Below are 21,453 nucleotides of genomic sequence, written 5' to 3'. Positions count from 1 at the left end.
AATAAAAATCATATCTGGTTTTGTAGCTGTAGCTGAAAAATATCTTATCTCGATAAAAAAACAACAACCTTGGAATGCACATGTGTGCCACAAGCTAGTCTCCAGCTACTTCTAATAGTCTCCAGCTACTTCTAATAGTCTAATAGTCTCCAGCTACTTCTAATAGTCTCCAGCTACTTCTAATAGTCTCCAGCTACTTCTAATAGTCGACAATGCAACTAAAGTCAGGTGAACCTCGGCGGAACCATGCATGGATGGGAGGGAGGCGATGAATAAATTCCATTGTTAATTTGTCAAATAAGGAAATACATATTTGAACATTATTTAGGGATTGGTTATTTGGTATGTGTGTGTGGAAGGGGTGTGGGAGGGGTGTGGGTGGGGTGTGTGTGTGTGAGGGGTGTGGGTGGGGTGTGTGTGTGTGAGGGGTGTGTGAGGGGTGTGGGTGGGGTGTGGGTGTGGGAGGGGTGTGGATGGGGTGTGGGTGTCGGGGGGGGGGGGGGGAGTGGTGTGGATGGGGTGTGGGTGGGGAGCATGAAATAGTAATAAATGTATTGATGGGCGTGTGAACAAAGGTTACTTTAAATTGGTGTCATAAAATTTGATTCGGGTCTGAGACCAATCGTACCCTCCCCGGCACACACACACACACACACACACACACACACACACACACACACACACACACACACACACACACACACCACCCCCACCACCATAGTAAATTACCTTACCTCATAGCGGTTACCATTCTAGGAGTTGTATGGATTAACATAGCGATGCTTCAGTCAAGTAACTGTCAGATTGTAAATTAATTATTTTGATTAATTTTTAGACGTTTATAGTGACCTTGTATTACACGCATTTTGCGGAGAAAGTATATAAAAGTGTTGGTTTAAATTATTGCTTTTGGTAATAACAATCGCCATGCATTTTTTGTTTTGTCATGGTATTGGTACGCAAGTAGTTCTAAAAAACTAAATCAGTTGCTATGACAGTGGACTTCACGCATCTTACAAAACAATGATAAACTAATATATTTTTTTTATAATGACTGACTAGCAAACCTTTCGAAAATTATCATGCTAATTGCTTGATAAGAGGAAAATTGATATTTTGGATATTCATAATTTCCGACACCCTCTCACGCAGAATGTTGAAACAAGCTATAGTCTGATAGGGGAGCCCCATTCCGGATAACGCTAAGCATTATGGGACGACTAAGACAGATGTTCTAACATGGCGACCTAGAGAGGTGCAGGGAATTCCCTCGATATAAGTTTGGAGTTTGGACATTTGACAAGCCGCATTCTACAAACAGACAGGAGAGTAGCCAGTAGGATTTAATTAGCTGAATTTTCGATCATGGTGGATTCTTATCATTATGTAAGGTGGGTGATCGCAGCATTTACTGATTGAATCGAGACCCACTTTTGAAAACGTCTTTTCTCAAACAATGCCGTGAGAACTCGGAGTGACTCATGGGCATCCCTCTTTATTTGTGAGACATGACAGACATTTCAACAAATGTATTTGTGTTATTCGGCCTCTGGATGACGAGACGCTCAATAGTTTATGTTTTGTTTGTGTTTTGATCAGGAGGTTTCCGTGTGCTAAAGTTTGGACAATGCCATCTCGCACTGTGTGTTTTGTGTGCGGCAGTGTGGGCGCCGAACTCTCTATTCATATCAAGGCGAGAGACAAAGGACCCTACTTCCCTTTTCTGGAGCACCACGATCCGCCCAAAGGTTCCCGTCTGCCAGGCCCAGATGGTCTCGTAGACAGCTGTAGAGTGTGTTATGCTTTTCTTACTCAGCAATGGGAAGCGTATGAGAGAAGCAAAACTCCCGCCATCAAAAGACTGTATTGGCTGAAGAGAGCTGACAACGGTCATTTTACAGGTGCGGAAATGAAACTGCAAGGGGAGTATATGGCACAAGTAATGGGATTACAATATCAGACAACCAACGACTCTTATAACCCTTCTTCATCCCCAGAGAGACCGTCTTACTCTCGAGATGGTTATTTAATTCCAAGCAACCATCACACCAGGGACCCCCCTCGAAGTCACCACCCTGTTCATCAAGCACCTGATGGAGCTCTGGACCTGTCCGTTGGCCCAACTAAAGTAGCGACTGACCTGGCGCGTGCTGGCCACAGCCAACGTCATGTTGTTCGAGATTCTTACACCTGCTTTACCTGTGGCAAAGAAAAGCAGATATCTCATTGTAAACTTGCATCAGCTGTCAGACAGGCAGGCAATGAGCCGTATTTTCCATTTCTAGAAAAGATCGTCCCACCAAGGGGCGCATCATCGATAAGTAGCCAGGGATTGGTGCAGTTGTGTGAACATTGTTTTACATCCTTATTTCAACAATGGCTAACATATGAGAGGGCCGGGGTGCCCCCTAGTGCGAGGATGTATAGTGTGGGAGATGATCACATCACTACTAAGTCCCAGGGCGTCCGAGAAATACGGGAATCTTACGAGAAGGAAAAAACATCTGATGCAGAGACATGCTACCTGTGCGGCCAGTCATATCCTATCAAGTCCATTAGGCCTCTGTACACGATTCCATCCCAAGAAAATAAACTTGTTATGTATTTTCCCTTTATTAGGGAACTTAGGCGGCCCCATGGATCACGTCCTTTGAACCCTGATGGAACCGTCCTAGTTTGCCAAAATTGTCATCATAATCTCCAAAGCCAGTGGTGTCATTATGAAGCCAAAAAGATTCCTTTAATTCAGAGGAGATACTCATTATTGCCAGTCAGTGGGTCTTACACAGTACCGCTACCTGATAAACCACATCATAGCAAGGACTCGGAGAAGCCTCACCCCAAGCCCCCCTCTGATGGGTCTGATGTCACCCAGCCACTCAACATCCAGATCAGCAAAAGCCCCCTCCCTTCCTCCCTTCCTGGTAGTGCCCAAGGACTTTTGGCCATTGCTCAGCCAATGGTGAAGACCGAGGCCGTGGAGGGACAGGGTTCATCAGTGCCGCCTACAATCCCCAACAGTGTCAACAATGCATTGGCTGCCAAGGTTCTCGAGCATCATCGTCAGCTCGCCGAAACCAAGCCATCATCGTCATCAGGAGCATCGATTCCCCATCCACTACAACAAGCAACCTCCATACCAAAGAAGGTATGTTTTATCTGTGGCGAAAAATGTCTGATTACCAAAGCACGCACTTTATGCTCATACCCAATGCGGCACGAAGCCAAGACACCCAACAGCCAGTCAGCACCATACTTTCCATTCTTGGCCAGTCGAGATCCGGCACCGGGGGCCGAGCTCAACACAGAAGACGGAACCGTGACCGCATGCTCCTACTGCTTCTGCTCACTCATTACTCAGTGGAAAGAGTTTGAAGAATCCAAGGATCCAGAAGACCACAAGCGCTGGGTGAGGAAATATTCAGTGCAGGACTTTGTCTGTTATGTTTGTGGAACATCAGTTGCGAGGAAAGCAATGAGAACACTGGAAGTTCACAAGTTCCCTTTCCTGAAGGAACACAAGGCCCCATCTCACGCCCTGGTGTTCAGCAGCGGGGAGGAGATTGCTGCGTGTAGCTCGTGTGCCTTCAGTCTACGTCATCAGTTCGCAGAGAACGAGAGGATGGGTGTCCCTGACGATCACCGGAAGTACAACTGGATTCAGCAGCCTCATCAGACGCAGGTCGTGGAGGAGAATAGCAGCGACTCGCGGGAACAGGTAGGACCAGTCTACCTTTCAGCCCTTGTTACAGCCCCAGTGAAACCGATGTTGTTGATCTTTGTGGTTAATAAATCGGAATAATTTGCACTGAAAATGGTTGGGCTAGTACTCATAGATTATAGAGTTGGGGCTAGTACTACTACTAGTGGCAGAGCCTATATTTTTTCCCCACTCCATGGGTATGCTGGGAGGGCCTTAAAAATGTCAGCTTTGCACACAAATGTGATGTCATGGAAAAGGACCTCAGACCCCAAACCATCAGAGCAGTAATTCCCAACTCCGTAGGGCAGCAATCCCCAACCCACAGAGCAGCAACCTCATAGCACCAATCCCCAACCCACAGATCAGCAACCTCATAGCACCAATCCCCAACCCACAGATCAGCAACCTCATAGCACTAATTCCCAACCCTCAGGGCAGCAACCTCAGACCCCCAACCCTCAGGGCAGCAATCCCCAACCCACAGATCAGCAACCTCATAGCACCAATCCCTAACCCACAGAGCAGCAACCTCATAGCACCAATCCCCAACCCACAGAGCAGCAACCTCATAGCACCAATTCCCAACCCTCAGGGCAGCAACCTCATAGCACCAATTCCCAACCCTCAGGGCAGCAACCTCAGACCCCCAACCCTCAGGGCACCAATCCCCAACCCTCAGGGCAGCAACCTCAGACCCCCAACCCTCAGGGCGGCAATCCCCAACTCTCAGGGCACCAATCACCAACCCTCAGGGCACCAATCACCCATCCTCAGGGCACCAATCCCCAACCTTCAGCAGCAACCTCAGACCCCCAACCCTCAGACCTCCTACCAGCTTGCTCTTCACATGCACACATTGTAATATGATGTTCAATGTCAACAACGGATGTTTGTTTGGTATTTGGCATTAATTTCCTTCAATTTGTTCAATGCCTTTTGAAATGGTGTTTTGTGTTGCCTTCATGATGACCACCAGGTGTGGTGAGTGTCACCATAGATTTCATTTATTTACCCAGGTAGAAACCATGGTAACCTTGGTAGAAGAACTAAACACAACCTACACCACCCCTCCCCTCACCCCATGTCTCAGTTGCTGGGTAACTGTGTTTGAAATATTTTTATGACTCAAAGAGACAGTTGTGCAGTGACCCATAAGTGTTTCCTGCCCGCATTGACATTATAAATATTGAAAAATCACAACAAAATAAGAGACAAATTGCATCTGTTGTGTCTTGATTCAGTTAAATAATACAAAAAATTATTGGAGAATCTACAAAGAGTTATAATGAAACTGAATACATAAGTCATCTTAAAATTATCTGCCAGACAGTTGGGTGAATGCAAGAATATTTCATGCAGCCACGCTAGCCAAACAGAAATGTTACCAGCCACGGACAGGCAGTTATTTCGGATACTTTCATAACCCAACGAAGTAGTCTTTAGAAAATAGCATTTTCTCTATTTATAAAAATTAATCTGGGATAAGAGATGATAAGTCTTAAGATAAGTTACAGAATTAGTAAAAATGAGAATTAGAAGCAATTAACCAAACCGCAGGCAAAAAATACTGACTTAGAGAGATTTGAAGTTATGATTCCATGCTGATCATTCTTAAACATTGAGACCGCCTCTGTGGTCTAATGGTAGAGCGTCTGCCCGGAGAGCGGAAGGTCCGGGGTTTGATCCCCAGCTGCGTCATACCAAAAGACGTTTAAAGATGGTACTTGTTGTTACCTTGTCTGGCGCTCGGCATTCAGGGACTAAAACAAGGTCTGGTCGGCTCGGAGTCAGTATACTGTGTCTGAGTGGGGTATTCATGTTAAACTGCGGCATGGTATCTCAGTGTGCTAGCACTATAAATGGGCATCAGTCCGGACTAGTACCAAGCAACCACACACACATACACGTGCATGCACGTCGCTATATAAGTGCAATACTCTTGGACGCCATTTCACCTCATCTATTAAACACTGAAAATAGTCAACCAGAGTAATTCCCCTTACATTTAGAGCAGCCACCTCCAGCAGATATTGTAGATATAGGGACACACATTGATAAAGTTTTAAAGCCTCAGAGTGAAACTTGGACTTGTGTTGATATAAAAAAAATTAAAAATCCACTTGCATAAGATTGTCTATTTATCATGTTTATGATGGTTTTACTGTTGAAATACTGTATTTTTCAGAAAGAAACAGAACTGGTCTTACAATAGAAAAGACTCTTTATGCCGGAGCTACTTTAAGTCAATAAGAATGGTCTTGAAAGTAAAATCATGCTGATCAGTAAGAAAATACATAGGACATTTGTCCCTCCCTGTCAGAAACCATGTTTATTCTCATCATGTCCTGAAAATGTTGACATGTCCATTGTCCATTCATGGTTGCACCGCTGACGAAAATATCCTTTGTGTCAGGTCACTCCCGGAGATACACATGGTATATGACAAGAAAACACACATCCTCTATGAACATGATAAATAATGAATAAAGTATTGTATCTTGCTTATGATATCAGTTGCGAATATATCACAGCCTGAAAACTAACAAATACGAAGTCATGTACCTTCGGTGCTATTAACAATATTTTTATTGGTAATTTGTTGTAAATTGCAATCAGTTATTCCTTATTATTATTTTGGATTACTAAGTAAACTGTACCTTCATATTATGATGTTACATGATGGCCCTTCAGTTGTCAAGATTCAAATCAGGATAAAATAGTTAAATCCTCAGTCTGAAAACACATTGCCATCATTTGCTGTTAAGAAACGCAACGTGATTCATCGATCATGTTTGATGAAAAAGGAATCTATGTACAGACCGTTCATGAATGAAAGATCATCCAATAAATGTAATCTTGGCCATCACTTGTGATAAATATCCTATCAGGTTCCTACTTGTGTGGCAATCACGTGATGGAATATGACATCTTCTGAGATTGCAGGTCAAATGTAACCAGATGTGGTGACATCAGCCCTATAGGCATGATGGGGTTGTTTATACAGTGCACGCCTCTGTGTTACATTTTTGGTAGTTATGAAGTCAAAATCTGTTCGTGTCAAGGTAAACACTTGTGTGGTGACTACTTAAGAATCCAATGACTTTCTAGATTATCTAATTAACCAACAGTCAACTATTAGAAAACATGTAATCAAATGTCTTTTCAGATCGAGACACCTTACAGTGATAAACCTAGGATTTTCTAAAGGTGGGCCCTAGGGTCCATAGACCAACCCTCTAAGTAGCGACCATTTTGGTGTCCAAATGCAACTTAGATCTATGATTGGCGACCTAAATTGATCTCTTGGTCGCCACTTGGCTACCTAAAAGTCTACATAATTGGTCACAATATCTGTTGTCTCCTAAAAAACTTAGGTTTGGCTCCTAAAATATTCATGTTAGGAGCCTCTTGGTTCCCTAGCAAGAAAACAAACTTAGAGGGCTGTAGACCTTGACAATTGTGGACCTTTCCATGAATATTGTGGGCCATGTTTATTGAATGTGATGCTGATGAACATTAAAAAAACCACATGAAGCATGCAAGACTACATACAAATGCTGCATGTTCAAAGGCATAAGGCAGCTTCTGTTCCTCCGTCATTGTGGGTTACTGCAGAAACAATTCAAAGTTAAATCAGTACTTCTAAAAAATCAGTCATAGCTTCCGCTATACCTGCCGGGTCTGGAGCAGACTGGTCATATTCTCCGGATGGGGGTGGGAGTCCCAAAGCTCATCCTATGTTGTGCTTAAAGAAGGGTGACCCTGGCAATGATGTGAACTGTATGGGATGTCACAGGTGTTATGTCTGTCAATCTTACAACAGACACTGCACATGCCCAGGTATTCATTTGCACCTGCATAGGTGTTTAGATACAGATGGAATGTGAAAGTTTATTTTCCCTGCTGGTGTGTAAAAAATGTTATTACCCTTTGAGTCTCAAGTCTGTACTTGAGAACATGCATTCTATACACATTGGTCACTGCACAGCGTTGGCATACAATTTTGCACAGAGTTGTGTGTTCATCTATCTTGAACCTCTTGACCTCACCATTTCTTTCAACCAAGTTGACAATAAAAAGTCTGGCATGCCAAAGTGACATGTAGGTCAAATATATTGATTGTTTTCTGAAAGAAAGAAAACAGCAGGAGACTGTACTATACATTAGAACAAGAAACGTTGTCTTGAATTTAAGAAGTTTCTAGTGTCACTGTCTTGAAATATTTAATATTTCTAAAATCTAAAAAAATTCTTTAAAAAAAAGAATTAATCTCTAGCATTTAGACATTTCAAGACATAAAATTATGCAAATAAATATGCATGGTGTTTGACATTTATATATAGTAACTTAGATGTAAACAGTTTATGTAGTCATAGTTCTGAAAGAACATTCAAAAGTGAGAATGATATATTTCATATTTTGTTTTATTGTAGGATTCATATTTTGTATGTTTGAATCGCATATAAAGTTTTGAGCTTCATTAGAGTGCAAAATTTGATAGAAAAGCTTGAAACAAATGAAAATTTACATATTGATTGATTAAAAAAGGTAAATTCCATGATTTTTATGCAATTCTGTGGTAAGTTACATTTTCACAGAACTATACTGGGACTTGTAAAAAATGTTATATTTGGGATAACACTTTGGGAGTAAAGTACTGATTCTCATACTTTTTTGGACATGTTTGATTGAGGCCCGTCCGGGACTGGTGATAAGCCATAAACATGCACACACTGATCTAGTGCCTATTGCTAATCAGGTCTTTTTTCAAAATTCTTGAAATTTAACAAACAAAATTTCTTTTGCATTTCCAAGGCATCAACTAAGATCTAAAAATCAACATACAGTCAAGTCCCGTTAATCCGACATCGATGGTTGCATATAATTGTGTCGGATTAACGAGTAAGTCGGTTAAACGAAATTTAGTAGTATCAACGTTCGTGATCGAAAATCGGGCAACTACACGATAGATAAGGATTCAAACACGTTATAAAAAATATAAAATATATATTCATATTGTTATGTTAAATTGTTGGCGGAATATGTTTTCTAATCATTCAACCTCTAAAGTTTAACACAAAAAAACTGTTACGGACTGTTGACAGATTCAAAATACTTTAAAAAGCATAGTCTGTAATGGGAGTCGCAACTTTGAAACTGGTACCCAAAGCTTAAGAAAGCTGCTTTCTAAGTGGCTAACGTCACCTTCCTGTTGGTCATTTCATTGGTAGGTCATAGTTCGCGAAAGGTTGTTCTGACGTGACTTGTAATGGGATGTCCTCATCGATAGAGAGAACTTGTATCTGATTTTAATAAGATTGAGGTAATCTAAGCATGTGAATTATCCTGTTTTCTTTATTTAAAGCATTAATTGTTTATTGTTAAGCAAGTTTATTGCTTCAGCTTTGTAATATGCAGCTACCAGCCAACTCGCCTCGCATCAAAACACTGGCTGTGTACTCGCGGGCAGATGACCACGGAGAACGCTGATCACTGTGTCGGATTAACGAGACTGATTAATGAGTGATTTCGGTATTTCGTTGCAAATTAGGTGTGTCGGAGTCGGAGTGCGAGACTGTCGGATTAACGGGTCTAAATAGCACTGATTTAATCGGTTCCCATCATTAGTGTCGGATAAAGCCGATTGTCGGATTAACGAGTGTCGGATTAACGAGACTTGACTGTACGAGGAACATTGCTATGTGTGTTGCGGTGTTGCTTCACTTGATGAAGTAACACAGTTAATTTGTAGTCAAATGAAACATTCATACTTCCTCTTACTTTTTGTACTTGTGGTCAGATGTATCAATCAGCTCCATGATTAGTGACAATGTTGTAATGAATTCCATTGCCAGTCATTTAAACAATATATCTATGGATATTTTCTGTTGTCTAGATACAACAAGCATTTCCTGTGTACAATATTACGGCATGGCTGTATAAAACAGAATATCTGGACACATGTATTCACTACTGGTTGCAACACTAAAACATGACATGTGACCAGTTGAAGTTCCAGCAAAATTTATTCTGTACTACAACTGGAGTCTGGTTTGGGAAGTCTGCCTCACAAACTGTATTGACATCATCAAAGTGCTTTTGTTGGTGTTGTGTGTAAGTGTGTTAGTGGCACTTGAAACTGTTGTAAATCTATTTGTAGTGATTGTCTGTTGCAACAAAATAATGGCATTGACTTACCTGGGATTCTAAGTGCCCTTGGCAGACAAACTGGGAAAATGGTTATTTTGTTCAAAAATTGGGAATTTTTAATAAATTCATATTTTCTTAAATTCAGAGGTATTTATAGATTTCACTTAATGCCATAATATGAAATGAAGCATTAAAACATGTTCCTATATTTGGTCTTCTACAAAGCCATAACATTAGCAACTAGTGATATATAGGATATATAGTAACACAAACAGGGACATGTTTAGTTTTAAATTGATAAAAAAATTTTACATTTGCTGCAGACTTAGGGCCAAATATCGGCCTCTGAGAAGGTTTAGAGAAAGCCCTGGATTGAAGTGCTGGTAAAATGTTGAGTGTTATGGCCATGTTTTAAGGGCAACAAATAATAGAGTTACCCACCCTTGTGTAAAGTTGAATGTGGGAGGCTTGATCTTTGGAGACATTTCGGGATGGGATTGCTGCCAGTGTAGTCTGATCGCGATCACTCACGGAATCACTCACAGTTTTACGTTATTCACAAATAATGTCGAACCAAAAAAAACAATTTCCAGACAGTTACAGAACTTGACTCCTGCTAATAGTGGTGGACTACCTCATTTGGTACACAGTGTTCCCAGTACCGGTAATTACCAGGTTTTATTATCAGTAAAATTCCCTGGGACCAGCAAATAAAGTATCTTATAAATGTTTGTAGTTGAACAAACGATATTTGTATAAGTATATGTTTAAATGAAGTCAGCTTGTCTGTTACCTTCGGGGTTCTTCTTGGCTGTGTTAAGTGCAGGGAAATAACCTTCACTATGCTTTGTAGTTAACTTTGTGTGAATGTTGTTTAAATCTAACTAGGTTACTTTACAGATTACGTCATTGCAATCGAACATGATGTTGAAAGATTATATTATAAAGAGGTAATTTTCATACATCTTTTTATTTGTTAAAAGTTGGGACCGACAAGAATTAGTGGGGACTGGTAATGTTTAGAGTTGGCAGTCCACCAGGACTGGCAGTTTCAAAAGCCAGCGGGGACACTGGTATAGCAGGCTGATGACTGCTGCCATTCGGTTGTCAGGCACTGTATGTGTCAACAAGATTTGAAATGTCAGTTGTCCATTTTTCTCACACTCCTAAAGAAAACTGGTAGCTGCTGCAACACTGTACATCAATGTTAATGTGAAGTGTACTCACTATGTCAATTGAGGTGTACTCGCAAACTTCAGTATTACTAGGGCTGGGACAAGTCCAAATTTATTACCCGGGTACATACCCCCCTCCTACCCGACCCTCCCGGGTACCCGCTGTAGGTCGCAAGAGATAGGTACATAATGTTGGATTGGGAATTATTTTACCTTAGCCCTGGCACAACATATTTAGATACATGTATTAAACGGTCTGGTCATGCATACACTGAAGTTGGACTTCTGGAAGTTTTGGAAGTTATATCTTTATTCAATCATATGAAAAATCAAAAGGAATGGGTGCATAGTCAGAAAGAAATGCAAACATTAGTGACTTGTAATGTGACGAAAGAGTTCTAGATAATTTTTGTCATTAAACAACATATCACATGACTTTAAATCACTGGTCTGGCTAGTCCTCTGGATACCAAGTTCCTACCCACCCTGGGTACCCTGGTCCTACCCACCTTGGGCAGGGTTAGAAACTAACAGTTTTTGTCCACTAGTCCTTATGATGATAACATATAGCCAAACTCTTAAAATGGGCCAGTTTCTAGTAGTCCTTAGGCTACCTTTACTATTGGACAGTTTGGTAAGGACTACTGGACTAGTGCCAATTTCTAACACTCCTGGGTACCCGGGTCCTACCCACCCTGGGTACCCAAGTTACCAGTCCCAGCCTTTGTATCAACCTCTTTGGGTATTATCACTGATGATGAGACATGACATGCTTTGTGTGATTTTGTGCACATATTCAGAAGGGCAGGGAATCACTTTTGTAGCACTGATGGCAAGACAGCAGAGTTTGTGTAGACAGTTAGGAGAAGAATCCTCAGCGAGTGAAGAATGCGAGATGGGATGTGATGCAAGACGTTTTATGGAAAGCAGAGTCTATCATGATGATGATACTCTAATTATCAGATTTTGTTTTCCAAAGGATCAGTTTGGCAACTAACATGAAAACGTTCTGCATGATTCATATTAAGAAGTGGAGCTCAACCACATTTCCCTTGTACAAGTTTATTTACTTTATAATTTATTTTGACAAATTCCAGACATGAATGATAACAGGGATGTTATCCAAGGGTGCCTCCAGATTTGCCAGCTATTTATTTGAACATGTTGAATTTGGTCAAACTATATGAGTATAGTGTGCATACCCCAATCTTGAGTAAAAGTTTCATGAAAAATTGCTTTCTCGTATTTAATGCACAGTAAAAAACTATGCTGTATCACTTTTCAAATGGGTGCTTAAAAAATGGTTGTTGAAAATGTGAATTTTTGAAAACATTACCATTAGAGCTGAGTATCGCAATACATATCACGATACAGACGGACGATACCACTGCTATCACGATACACCAACAAATGTGACCAACCATAAGATAAGGGACGTTATGAGTGGAAAATCACATTTTGACTTTTTCATTATATTTTAAAACTACAGCATCTTCGGAACAAAAATACAATTCACAAGCTTCAATTCCTATTTATTACAGAGATACATGATGTCATACATGGCAATCTTCACTAAAGTAAGTTGCCGTCAAATGTGTTTGATGTCACAGCACAACTGTATCCTCGCACCCAGAAGGTTCCTGTTCTTCTGGCAGGTCACAAGTAGTAGTAAATGATGAAATCACGGAAGGTTAACTCCTAAACCTCTACATTCATTCATTTACTTATTATCTCAAAAACAAAAACTTGTTAACGAAAAAAACACAAGAACAAAACAGTTTTAAATGAAGGGATGGTTATTAAATGTCATAGTTCAAAAGCAGGCACATCTTCTGTCACTGTGCTGGTGTTCCGCCATGCTTACATTGAGTTAGAACTAATGCAAGTTCTGCTATGCTCCCTATGGCTTTACGGGAGGTAACTCTATCCAGTGTTCTATTCATAGCGTATCATGAACTGATGATTCAAGTATTGTCTGTATCTTAGTATCGATGATATCGTAGGTATAGGTGAACCGTCACAGCCCTTATTCCTGTGATTACTATGCATGATGACTTACAATGTATTTGCAGAGATGATTAAAACTTACTTGTCTTGGAAAATGGAGCACTTTTACAGTACCACATCAAGGTCTCTGCCACAGGTCACATGTCTCAAAGACACGAGGGGCGGTCGGGTAGCCTAGTGGTTAAAGCGTTCTCTCGTCACGCCGAAGACCCGGGTTCAATTCCCCACATGGGTACAATGTGTGAAGCCCATTTCTGGTGTTCCCCGCTGTGATATTGCTGGAATATTGCTAAAAGCCGCGTAAAATCATACTCACTCACTCAAAGACACCCACAACATTCGGATTGTTAGCCTGACAGCTAACTGACTGAACTATGTCCACACTGTTAAATTTGGTGCAAATTGACCTAGCCATGCATTAGACATTATGGAACTGAAGGGACAGGGTTCAATAGGCGACAGACACACACAGGTGATTCTGATGCCATTTGGCAAACTTGTCCCATTCCCTAATCTACAAGATATCGAGTTTTGAGGGGTGAGCCGATATGGCACGAATGGCTACAGGCATCAGATATTGAATTCTCCGAGTACGCATGAATGACAGGTTTTTAATGATTCTTTGGGTGATTTTGTCACAGAAAAGTGTGGGAGGGAACACTGTAAGGATAACGTGGATCATAGTAAGGAACTGGGAAGGCACAGGTGTGGCTGCTGACACCACGAGGGTGAGTCAGCTTTTCAATCATTACTGGTCAAGTGCAGTGAGGGAAAATGTCTTGTGTGGTGAGTTTCCTGCAGCCAAAATACTTAAACATGAAACTACTTCGTCCTGCTAACTCTGTGTTTTTTGTGAGAAGTATAAATGCAACTAAAAATGTGAAGACAATCAAATAAACAAGAATACCCTGACAAGTGCATTTATTTGCACATTTTGTGTCTTCGGCTCCAATTTTTTGAAAATTCTTTAGGAGGAGGTCCAACCCCCTTCACAACTAGTGAAGCCTTGTATGCATCCTTGTCAGTCCAAATCTAATTGATTAATTGCAGAAGTATTATGGTAAATAATTAGTGTTTAGACAGGTGACTTTTAGAAATCAGATGTGTGCAACATAATTAAATAATACCTAATAAACTGCATGCATAATAATAAAAACTACTGAAGCGGAAATATAATACAATGCATATTAGTTACAATTTACATTTCATTTATCCACATGAGTTAAGCTGAAACTGAATAAAGTATATATTGAAAATTAAAATGCTTTTTTCAAACTGGTGCCTGCTATAAAATGCGTTGCCGAAGACTATATCTTGTAAACAAATATCACTGGGCTTATTTAATGACATCTCGTGTAGAGATGATAGATCACTCTGAGAAGCTAATGCAGACTCAATGACCCCTGATGTCGGAGGGCATTTATTTGGCCGGTGTATCTGGCAACAAAATATCACAAATTACGTCATAGTGTCATGTTGGAAAAGTTGGGGTACTGTCTTCTGAAGGTAGGCCAATAATTTATATGCTATGATTGGAAGAAATTACCGTAAATCTGAAACTATTATTATACCAGGAGTAATATATTCTAATAACTTGATATGATGGTGCTGCCTTTACCATTGTGTTTACTCTTTATATCTTTAGGAGGAGAACAATGATAGTGATAGCACTTTGGTCTATTACTGCTTATATTTGACAAGTTATCGCTTGAGATCAACCAATCAGAGATCGCGACACAAAGGCTTCCCATGGCCCTGCAGTTTGGATTGTGAAAAAAGGATACTGACATACAATAGTGAGATAAAACAAATACGACTTTTCATCATGTTTCATCTGTCAAATTTGTATGGCATTGCATCCACTCCCTGACAACGGATGTTTGCTTCAAGGTGTCCTTAGTGATAGTCTGATTGTGCTTGCTGTAAATAATGGTGAGTTGTGTCATCAGTTCTTGTTTTGTAACTTGAGCAGGGGTGCAACAACTGCTTGTGTGTGGTGGAACCCTGTCTTTCTTGCTGATGTTGTAGACTGTTTCAAAGGCTTGGAGTTGATAGTTCATGTTTGGAAAGTAAGAATAATAACAACCAAGTTAAGCTATTGTCTTCCTGTTACATCTTGATATTTGTCTGATATTGTTAGGGTACACAGTTTCACCATTGTGTTATGATACATGAGTTCACCATTGTGTTATTGTACACAGTTTCACCATTGTGTTATTGTACACAGTTTCACCATAGTGTAATGATACATGAGTTTACCATTGTGTAATGGTACATGGGTTCACCATTATGTTATGGTACACAGTTTCAACATTGTGTCATGATACATGAGTTCACAATTGTTTTATGGTATTGGTTCATCATTGTGTTATGGTACATCTGTTAACCATTGTGTTATGGTATGCATGTTCACCATTGTGTTATGGTACATATGTTAACCATTGTGTTATGGCACATGTGTTCACCATTGTGTTATGGTATGCATGTTCACCATTGTGTTATGGTACATGTGTTCATTGTGTTACGGTACACATATTCACCATTGTGTTATGGTACATATGTTAACCATTGTGTTATGGCACATGTGTTCACCATTGTGTTACGATACACATGTTCACCATTGTGTTCTGGTACATGTGTTCACCATTATGTTCACCATTGTGTTCTGGTATATGTGTTCATTGTGTTCTGGTAGACATGTTCACCATTGTGTTATGGTACACATGTTCACCATTGTGTTCTGGTACACGTTCACCATTATGTTCTGATTCACATGTTCACCATTGTGTTCTGATACACATGTTCACCATTGTGTTATGGTACATGTGTTCACTATTGTGGTATGGTACATGTGTTCACCATTGTGTTCTGATACACATGTTCACCATTGTGTTATAGTAAATAGGTTCACCATTGTGTTATAGTAAATAGGTTCACCATTGTGTTATGGTACATGTGTTCATTGTGTTCTGGTGCACATGTTCACCATTGTGTTCTGGTACATGTGTTCACCATTGTGTTCTGGTACATGTGTTCACCATTGTGTCAGGGTACACATGTTCACCATTGTGTTCTGGTACACATGTTCACCATTGTGATATAGTAAATAGGTTCACCATTGTGTTATGGTACATAGGTTCACCATTGTGTTATGGTATATGTGTTCATTGTGTTCTGGTGCACATGTTCACCATTGTGTTCTGGTACTTGTGTTCACCATTGTGTTATGGTACGTATCTTCACCATTGTGTTATGGTACACATGTTCACCATTGTATTCTGGTACACGTGTTCACCATTGTGTTCTGGTACACATGTTCACCATTGTGTTATGGTACACGTGTTCACCATTGTGTTCTGGTACACATGTTCACCATTGTGTTCTGGTGCACATGTTCACCATTGTGTTCTGGTATGCATGTTAACCATTGTGTTCTGGTAACCATGTTCACCATTGTGTTATGGTACACATGTTCACCATTGTGTTCTGGTACACATGTTCACCATTATGATATGGTAGGTATGTTCACCATTGTGTTCTGGTACACATGTTCACCATTGTGTTCTGGTATGCATGTTCACCATTGTTATGGTACATGGGTTCACCATTGTGTTGTGGTACGTATGTTCACCATTGTGTTCTGGTACGTATGTTGGGCTTCAGTTAAGTTTCTGTTTTGATTCCAGGCGCCAGATAAGCATGTCTGGGGAAGCAGTGATTTGGAGAAGCTTAACAATGGTTATTGAAAGCCTGCTGTATTTCAAGTATATCAGCCCAGTCACTTAGACCAGATGTTGGACTGAAAAAAGAAAAATATATGCTTTAATCTAACTGAACATTTAATCATGCTGAATAAATAATGTTTTGTTCAAAGATTGTTTGCTTTGACTGCACTGATTTTGACACAAAAAGCTGTATATAGGTCAATGACTTGGACCCAAGAAATTAAATGTCAATGGCAAAAGTCATTAAGTCAAATACACAAACACAATAATTGCTTATGCCATGTGCTCACAAATCAACAATAATAGTGGATGAACCATAACAACAAATTGATATGCAATACCCTTTCTGATTGGATTAATACATATGATCTAGCCAATTAACACCGAGCGCTACAAGAAAAGCCCTTGACTTAGTCACTAAGGCTCCTGACAGTTTCTCTCGGATTCAGAAAGTATGATGCGACATGATGCAAAGACATGCGTTGCCCAGAATGTCAGTTATGATTTTTGATAGCTGTGCATTGTTTTATTGAATCAATAATGTAAGTAGGACTAATGCTTAATATTTACTTTTCAATTATTAAATTTTGAAACAAGTGACACCTTGCTTTGCGTTTCTATTAAACAAACCATCTGTGATATTGAAATTTTATGGGTGTATGACTGGTGATTGATGGCCATCTGAAACTCTGGATGTCTGTACAGCACTACTACAGCATTACAGTACTACAGCACTACTACAGCATTACAGTACTACAGCACTACTACAGCATTACAGTACTACAGCACTACTACAGCATCACAGTACAACAGCATTACAGTACTACAGCACTAATACAGCATCACACTACTACAGCATCACACTACTACAGCACTACAACACTACTACAGCATTACAGTACTACAGCACTACTACAGCATCACAGTACAACAGCATTACAGTACTACAGCACTACTACAGCATTACAGTACTACAGCACTACTACAGCATTACAGTACTACAGCACTACTACAACATTACAGTACTACAGCACTACTACAGCATTACAGTACTACAGCACTACTACAGCATTACAGCACTACAGCATTACAGTACTACAGCATTACTACAGCACAATACTACTACAGCACTACTACAGCATTACAGTACTACATCACTACTACAACACTACAGCACTACTACAGCATTACAGTACTACAGCATTACTACAGCACCTCAATACTACTACAGCATTACAGTACTACAGCACTACTACAGCATCACAGTACAACAGCATTACAACACTACAGCACAACTACAGCATAACAGTACTACAGCATTACTACAGCACCTCAATACTACTACAGAACTACTACAGCACTACTACCGCATCACAGTACAACAGCATTACAGCACTACAGCACTACTACAGCATTACAGTACTACAGCATTACTACAGCACCTCAATACTACTACAGAACTACTACAGCACTACTACCGCATCACAGTACAACAGCATTACAGCACTACAGCACAACTACAGCATTACAGTACTACAGCACTATTACAGTACTACAGCACTACTACAGCATTACACTACTACTACAGCATTACAGTTCTACAGCACTACAGCATTACACTACTACTACAGCATTACAGTTCTACAGCACTACTACAGCATTACAGTACTACAGCATTACACTACTACTACAGCATTACAGTTCTACAGCACTACTACAGCATTACAGTACTACAGCATTACAGCACTACAGCATTACACTACTACTACAGCATTACAGTTCTACAGCACTACTACAGCATTACAGTACTACAGCATTACTACAGCACAATACTACTACAGCACTACTACAGCATTACAGTACTACATCACTACTACAACACTACAGCACTACTACAGCATTACAGTACTACAGCATTACTACAGCACAATACTACTACAGCACTACTACAGCATTACAGTACTACATCACTACTACAACACTACAGCACTACTACAGCATTACAGTACTACAGCATTACTACAGCACCTCAATACTACTACAGCATTACAGTACTACAGCACTACTACAGCATCACAGTACAACAGCATTACAACACTACAGCACAACTACAGCATAACAGTACTACAGCATTACTACAGCACCTCAATACTACTACAGAACTACTACAGCACTACTACCGCATCACAGTACAACAGCATTACAGCACTACAGCACTACTACAGCATTACAGTACTACAGCATTACTACAGCACCTCAATACTACTACAGAACTACTACAGCACTACTACCGCATCACAGTACAACAGCATTACAGCACTACAGCACTACTACAGCATTACAGTACTACAGCATTACTACAGCACCTCAATACTACTACAGAACTACTACAGCACTACTACCGCATCACAGTACAACAGCATTACAGCACTACAGCACAACTACAGCATTACAGTACTACAGCACTATTACAGTACTACAGCACTACTACAGCATTACACTACTACTACAGCATTACAGTTCTACAGCACTACAGCATTACACTACTACTACAGCATTACAGTTCTACAGCACTACTACAGCATTACAGTACTACAGCATTACACTACTACTACAGCATTACAGTTCTACAGCACTACTACAGCATTACAGTACTACAGCATTACAGCACTACAGCATTACACTACTACTACAGCATTACAGTTCTACAGCACTACTACAGCATTACAGTACTACAGCATTACAGTACTACTACAGCATTACAGTACTACAGCATTACAGTACTACAGCACTTCAGTACTACTACAGCACTACAGTACTACAGCATTACAGTACTACAGCATTACAGTACTACTACAGCATTACAGTACTACAGCTCTACAGTACTACTATAGCATTACAGTACTACAGCATTGCAGTACTACAGCATTACAGTACTATTACAGTACTACAGCATTACTACAGCACTACTACAGCACTACATACTGATGAGCTGGGAGAGGTTCAAGCTGGTGCTGTTTTCTGAAGATCATATTTGTCTCTGAAACTGTTTTTGAATACTTTATATGCCAGTAAATCTGAAAACACAAACAGCTGATGGCAGACAGGTCCGTAGTTGACACGCTGTTGAATTGCCTTTTGACAGAAACAAATCTCTGTCTATTGTCTTGGTCTTGATGCTTGGCTCCACCATGTTGTTGGGTGTAGGATCTCTTCCTTACTGTACTGATGTGACATGTATATCTTTGTTTGTTTTTAACGCCACACTCAACAATATTCCAGACATATGATGGAGGTCTTTAAATAATTGAGTCTAGGCCAAACAATCCAGTAATTGACATCGTGAGCATCGATTCATACAAATGGGATACAATGACATGCATCAACCAAGTCAGTGAGTCTGACCACCCGATCACGTTAGTCACCTCTTATGACAAGCACAGTCGCCTGTTATGGCAAGCATGGGTTGCTAAAGACCTATTCTGACCCGGATCTTCACGCGTCGACATGTATAGGTACAATGGTGCTGCTGCTCACTAAAACACATCTGGCTCAACTTAAAATAGATATTTGAAAGAGAAGATAATAATCACGGCTGTAGAAATTATTGGCAAGTTACTCCCAAGATTGTATGTCAATGCACTGTACTGGAACAAATATATTGGAAATTTAAAAAGAATATGTATTTTTTCACCTCCTAAAATTGACAGTGATAAGGGCTATTCAATCAGTTTCACTTTCAGTGACTGTCATAAAATCTAAATAATTTGAATTTAATCTCAAGACCTGCTCCCAATATTTAATTTGAATTTGTCATGTCATGTAGCTCTGAAAGAATGAATCACTCTGCCGGCGCTGTGAGGGTGGATGTCCCCCTCAGTGCTGGGGACGGAAGGAGACAGGCATCCAGTCTGTGAAATGTGCTGGCTGCCTTCCCTGGCCTCCCCGCATGAGTAGCTCGGCCTGCCTGGCAGATGTGCACAAAGAGAATTGCTGATAAGAAAAGAATGGGGTTGGCAGGAAAACCAGTTTATGCTGGGCCCAGCTAGCTATTTCTAGTTGGTTTGGAAAGCATGTCAAAGAGGGGTATTATTCATGTCAAACCATAATGGGGTTGTGACCTGCTTCAAGGGAGATAACTCATGCAGGGCTTAGGTGCAGATGCTCCGAACAATGGAGGATTTAAATAGGGGAGATATGTTTTGAAAAGGAATACATCATGGGAGTTTGGGGTGAATATGTGAAAAAATAAAAGTGTGTGGTCATTTGGGGTGACATCTTGTGTGTTTAATTATCTGCCTTTTGTTGAGACAGTGCTTATTTATCAGATCAACATTGACCTAGTTTTGATGGGATTACTGATAAGGAATCCTTTGTCTAGAAACAGACTCCCAGTGATGATAGGAAGTAATTATGGAAAGCTAATTTCATTATTTCCTAATTGAAAACATTAACATTTTAATATTTCTGTTTGAAAATGTTGCAAAACGTTTTACCAGATAATGTGTTAAAAATTAAGTATGAAAGTAAAGGGTTGCTGTCAGAGCCCAAGGTAGAAAAAGGGTGCAGAAGAATAATTTATCCTCCAAAACTGGCTCCCACAGTAGATTTGGCTTAGGTGAAATCAAGCGATATCTACATTGTGGATATCGCTGCAATAAAATTGCATCACAGTGCTTTGCAGACCATTGGA

At 40.3% G+C, this 21,453-nt stretch overlaps 1 protein-coding gene across 2 annotated transcripts in view; it reads left to right on the top strand.

The window, feature by feature from the left end:
* The first annotated feature begins 1,226 nt into the window (after nt 1-1,226).
* Nucleotides 1,227-21,453, top strand: part of LOC139453946 (genetic suppressor element 1-like) — a 104,173-nt gene continuing 83,946 nt past the window's right edge. For both annotated transcript variants that reach the window (XM_071235389.1, XM_071235388.1), the window contains exon 1: nt 1,227-3,718. In XM_071235389.1, the coding sequence (XP_071091490.1) occupies nt 1,628-3,718 (2,091 nt within the window). In that variant the 5' untranslated portion in view covers nt 1,227-1,627. The remainder of the gene's footprint in view (nt 3,719-21,453) is intronic.

This window comes from Haliotis cracherodii, unplaced genomic scaffold (assembly GCF_022045235.1).
Source record: "Haliotis cracherodii isolate W230 unplaced genomic scaffold, xgHalCrac1.p SCAF_10, whole genome shotgun sequence".
Lineage (NCBI taxonomy): Eukaryota > Metazoa > Mollusca > Gastropoda > Lepetellida > Haliotidae > Haliotis > Haliotis cracherodii.
This window is presented reverse-complemented; position numbering and strand designations above follow the sequence as displayed.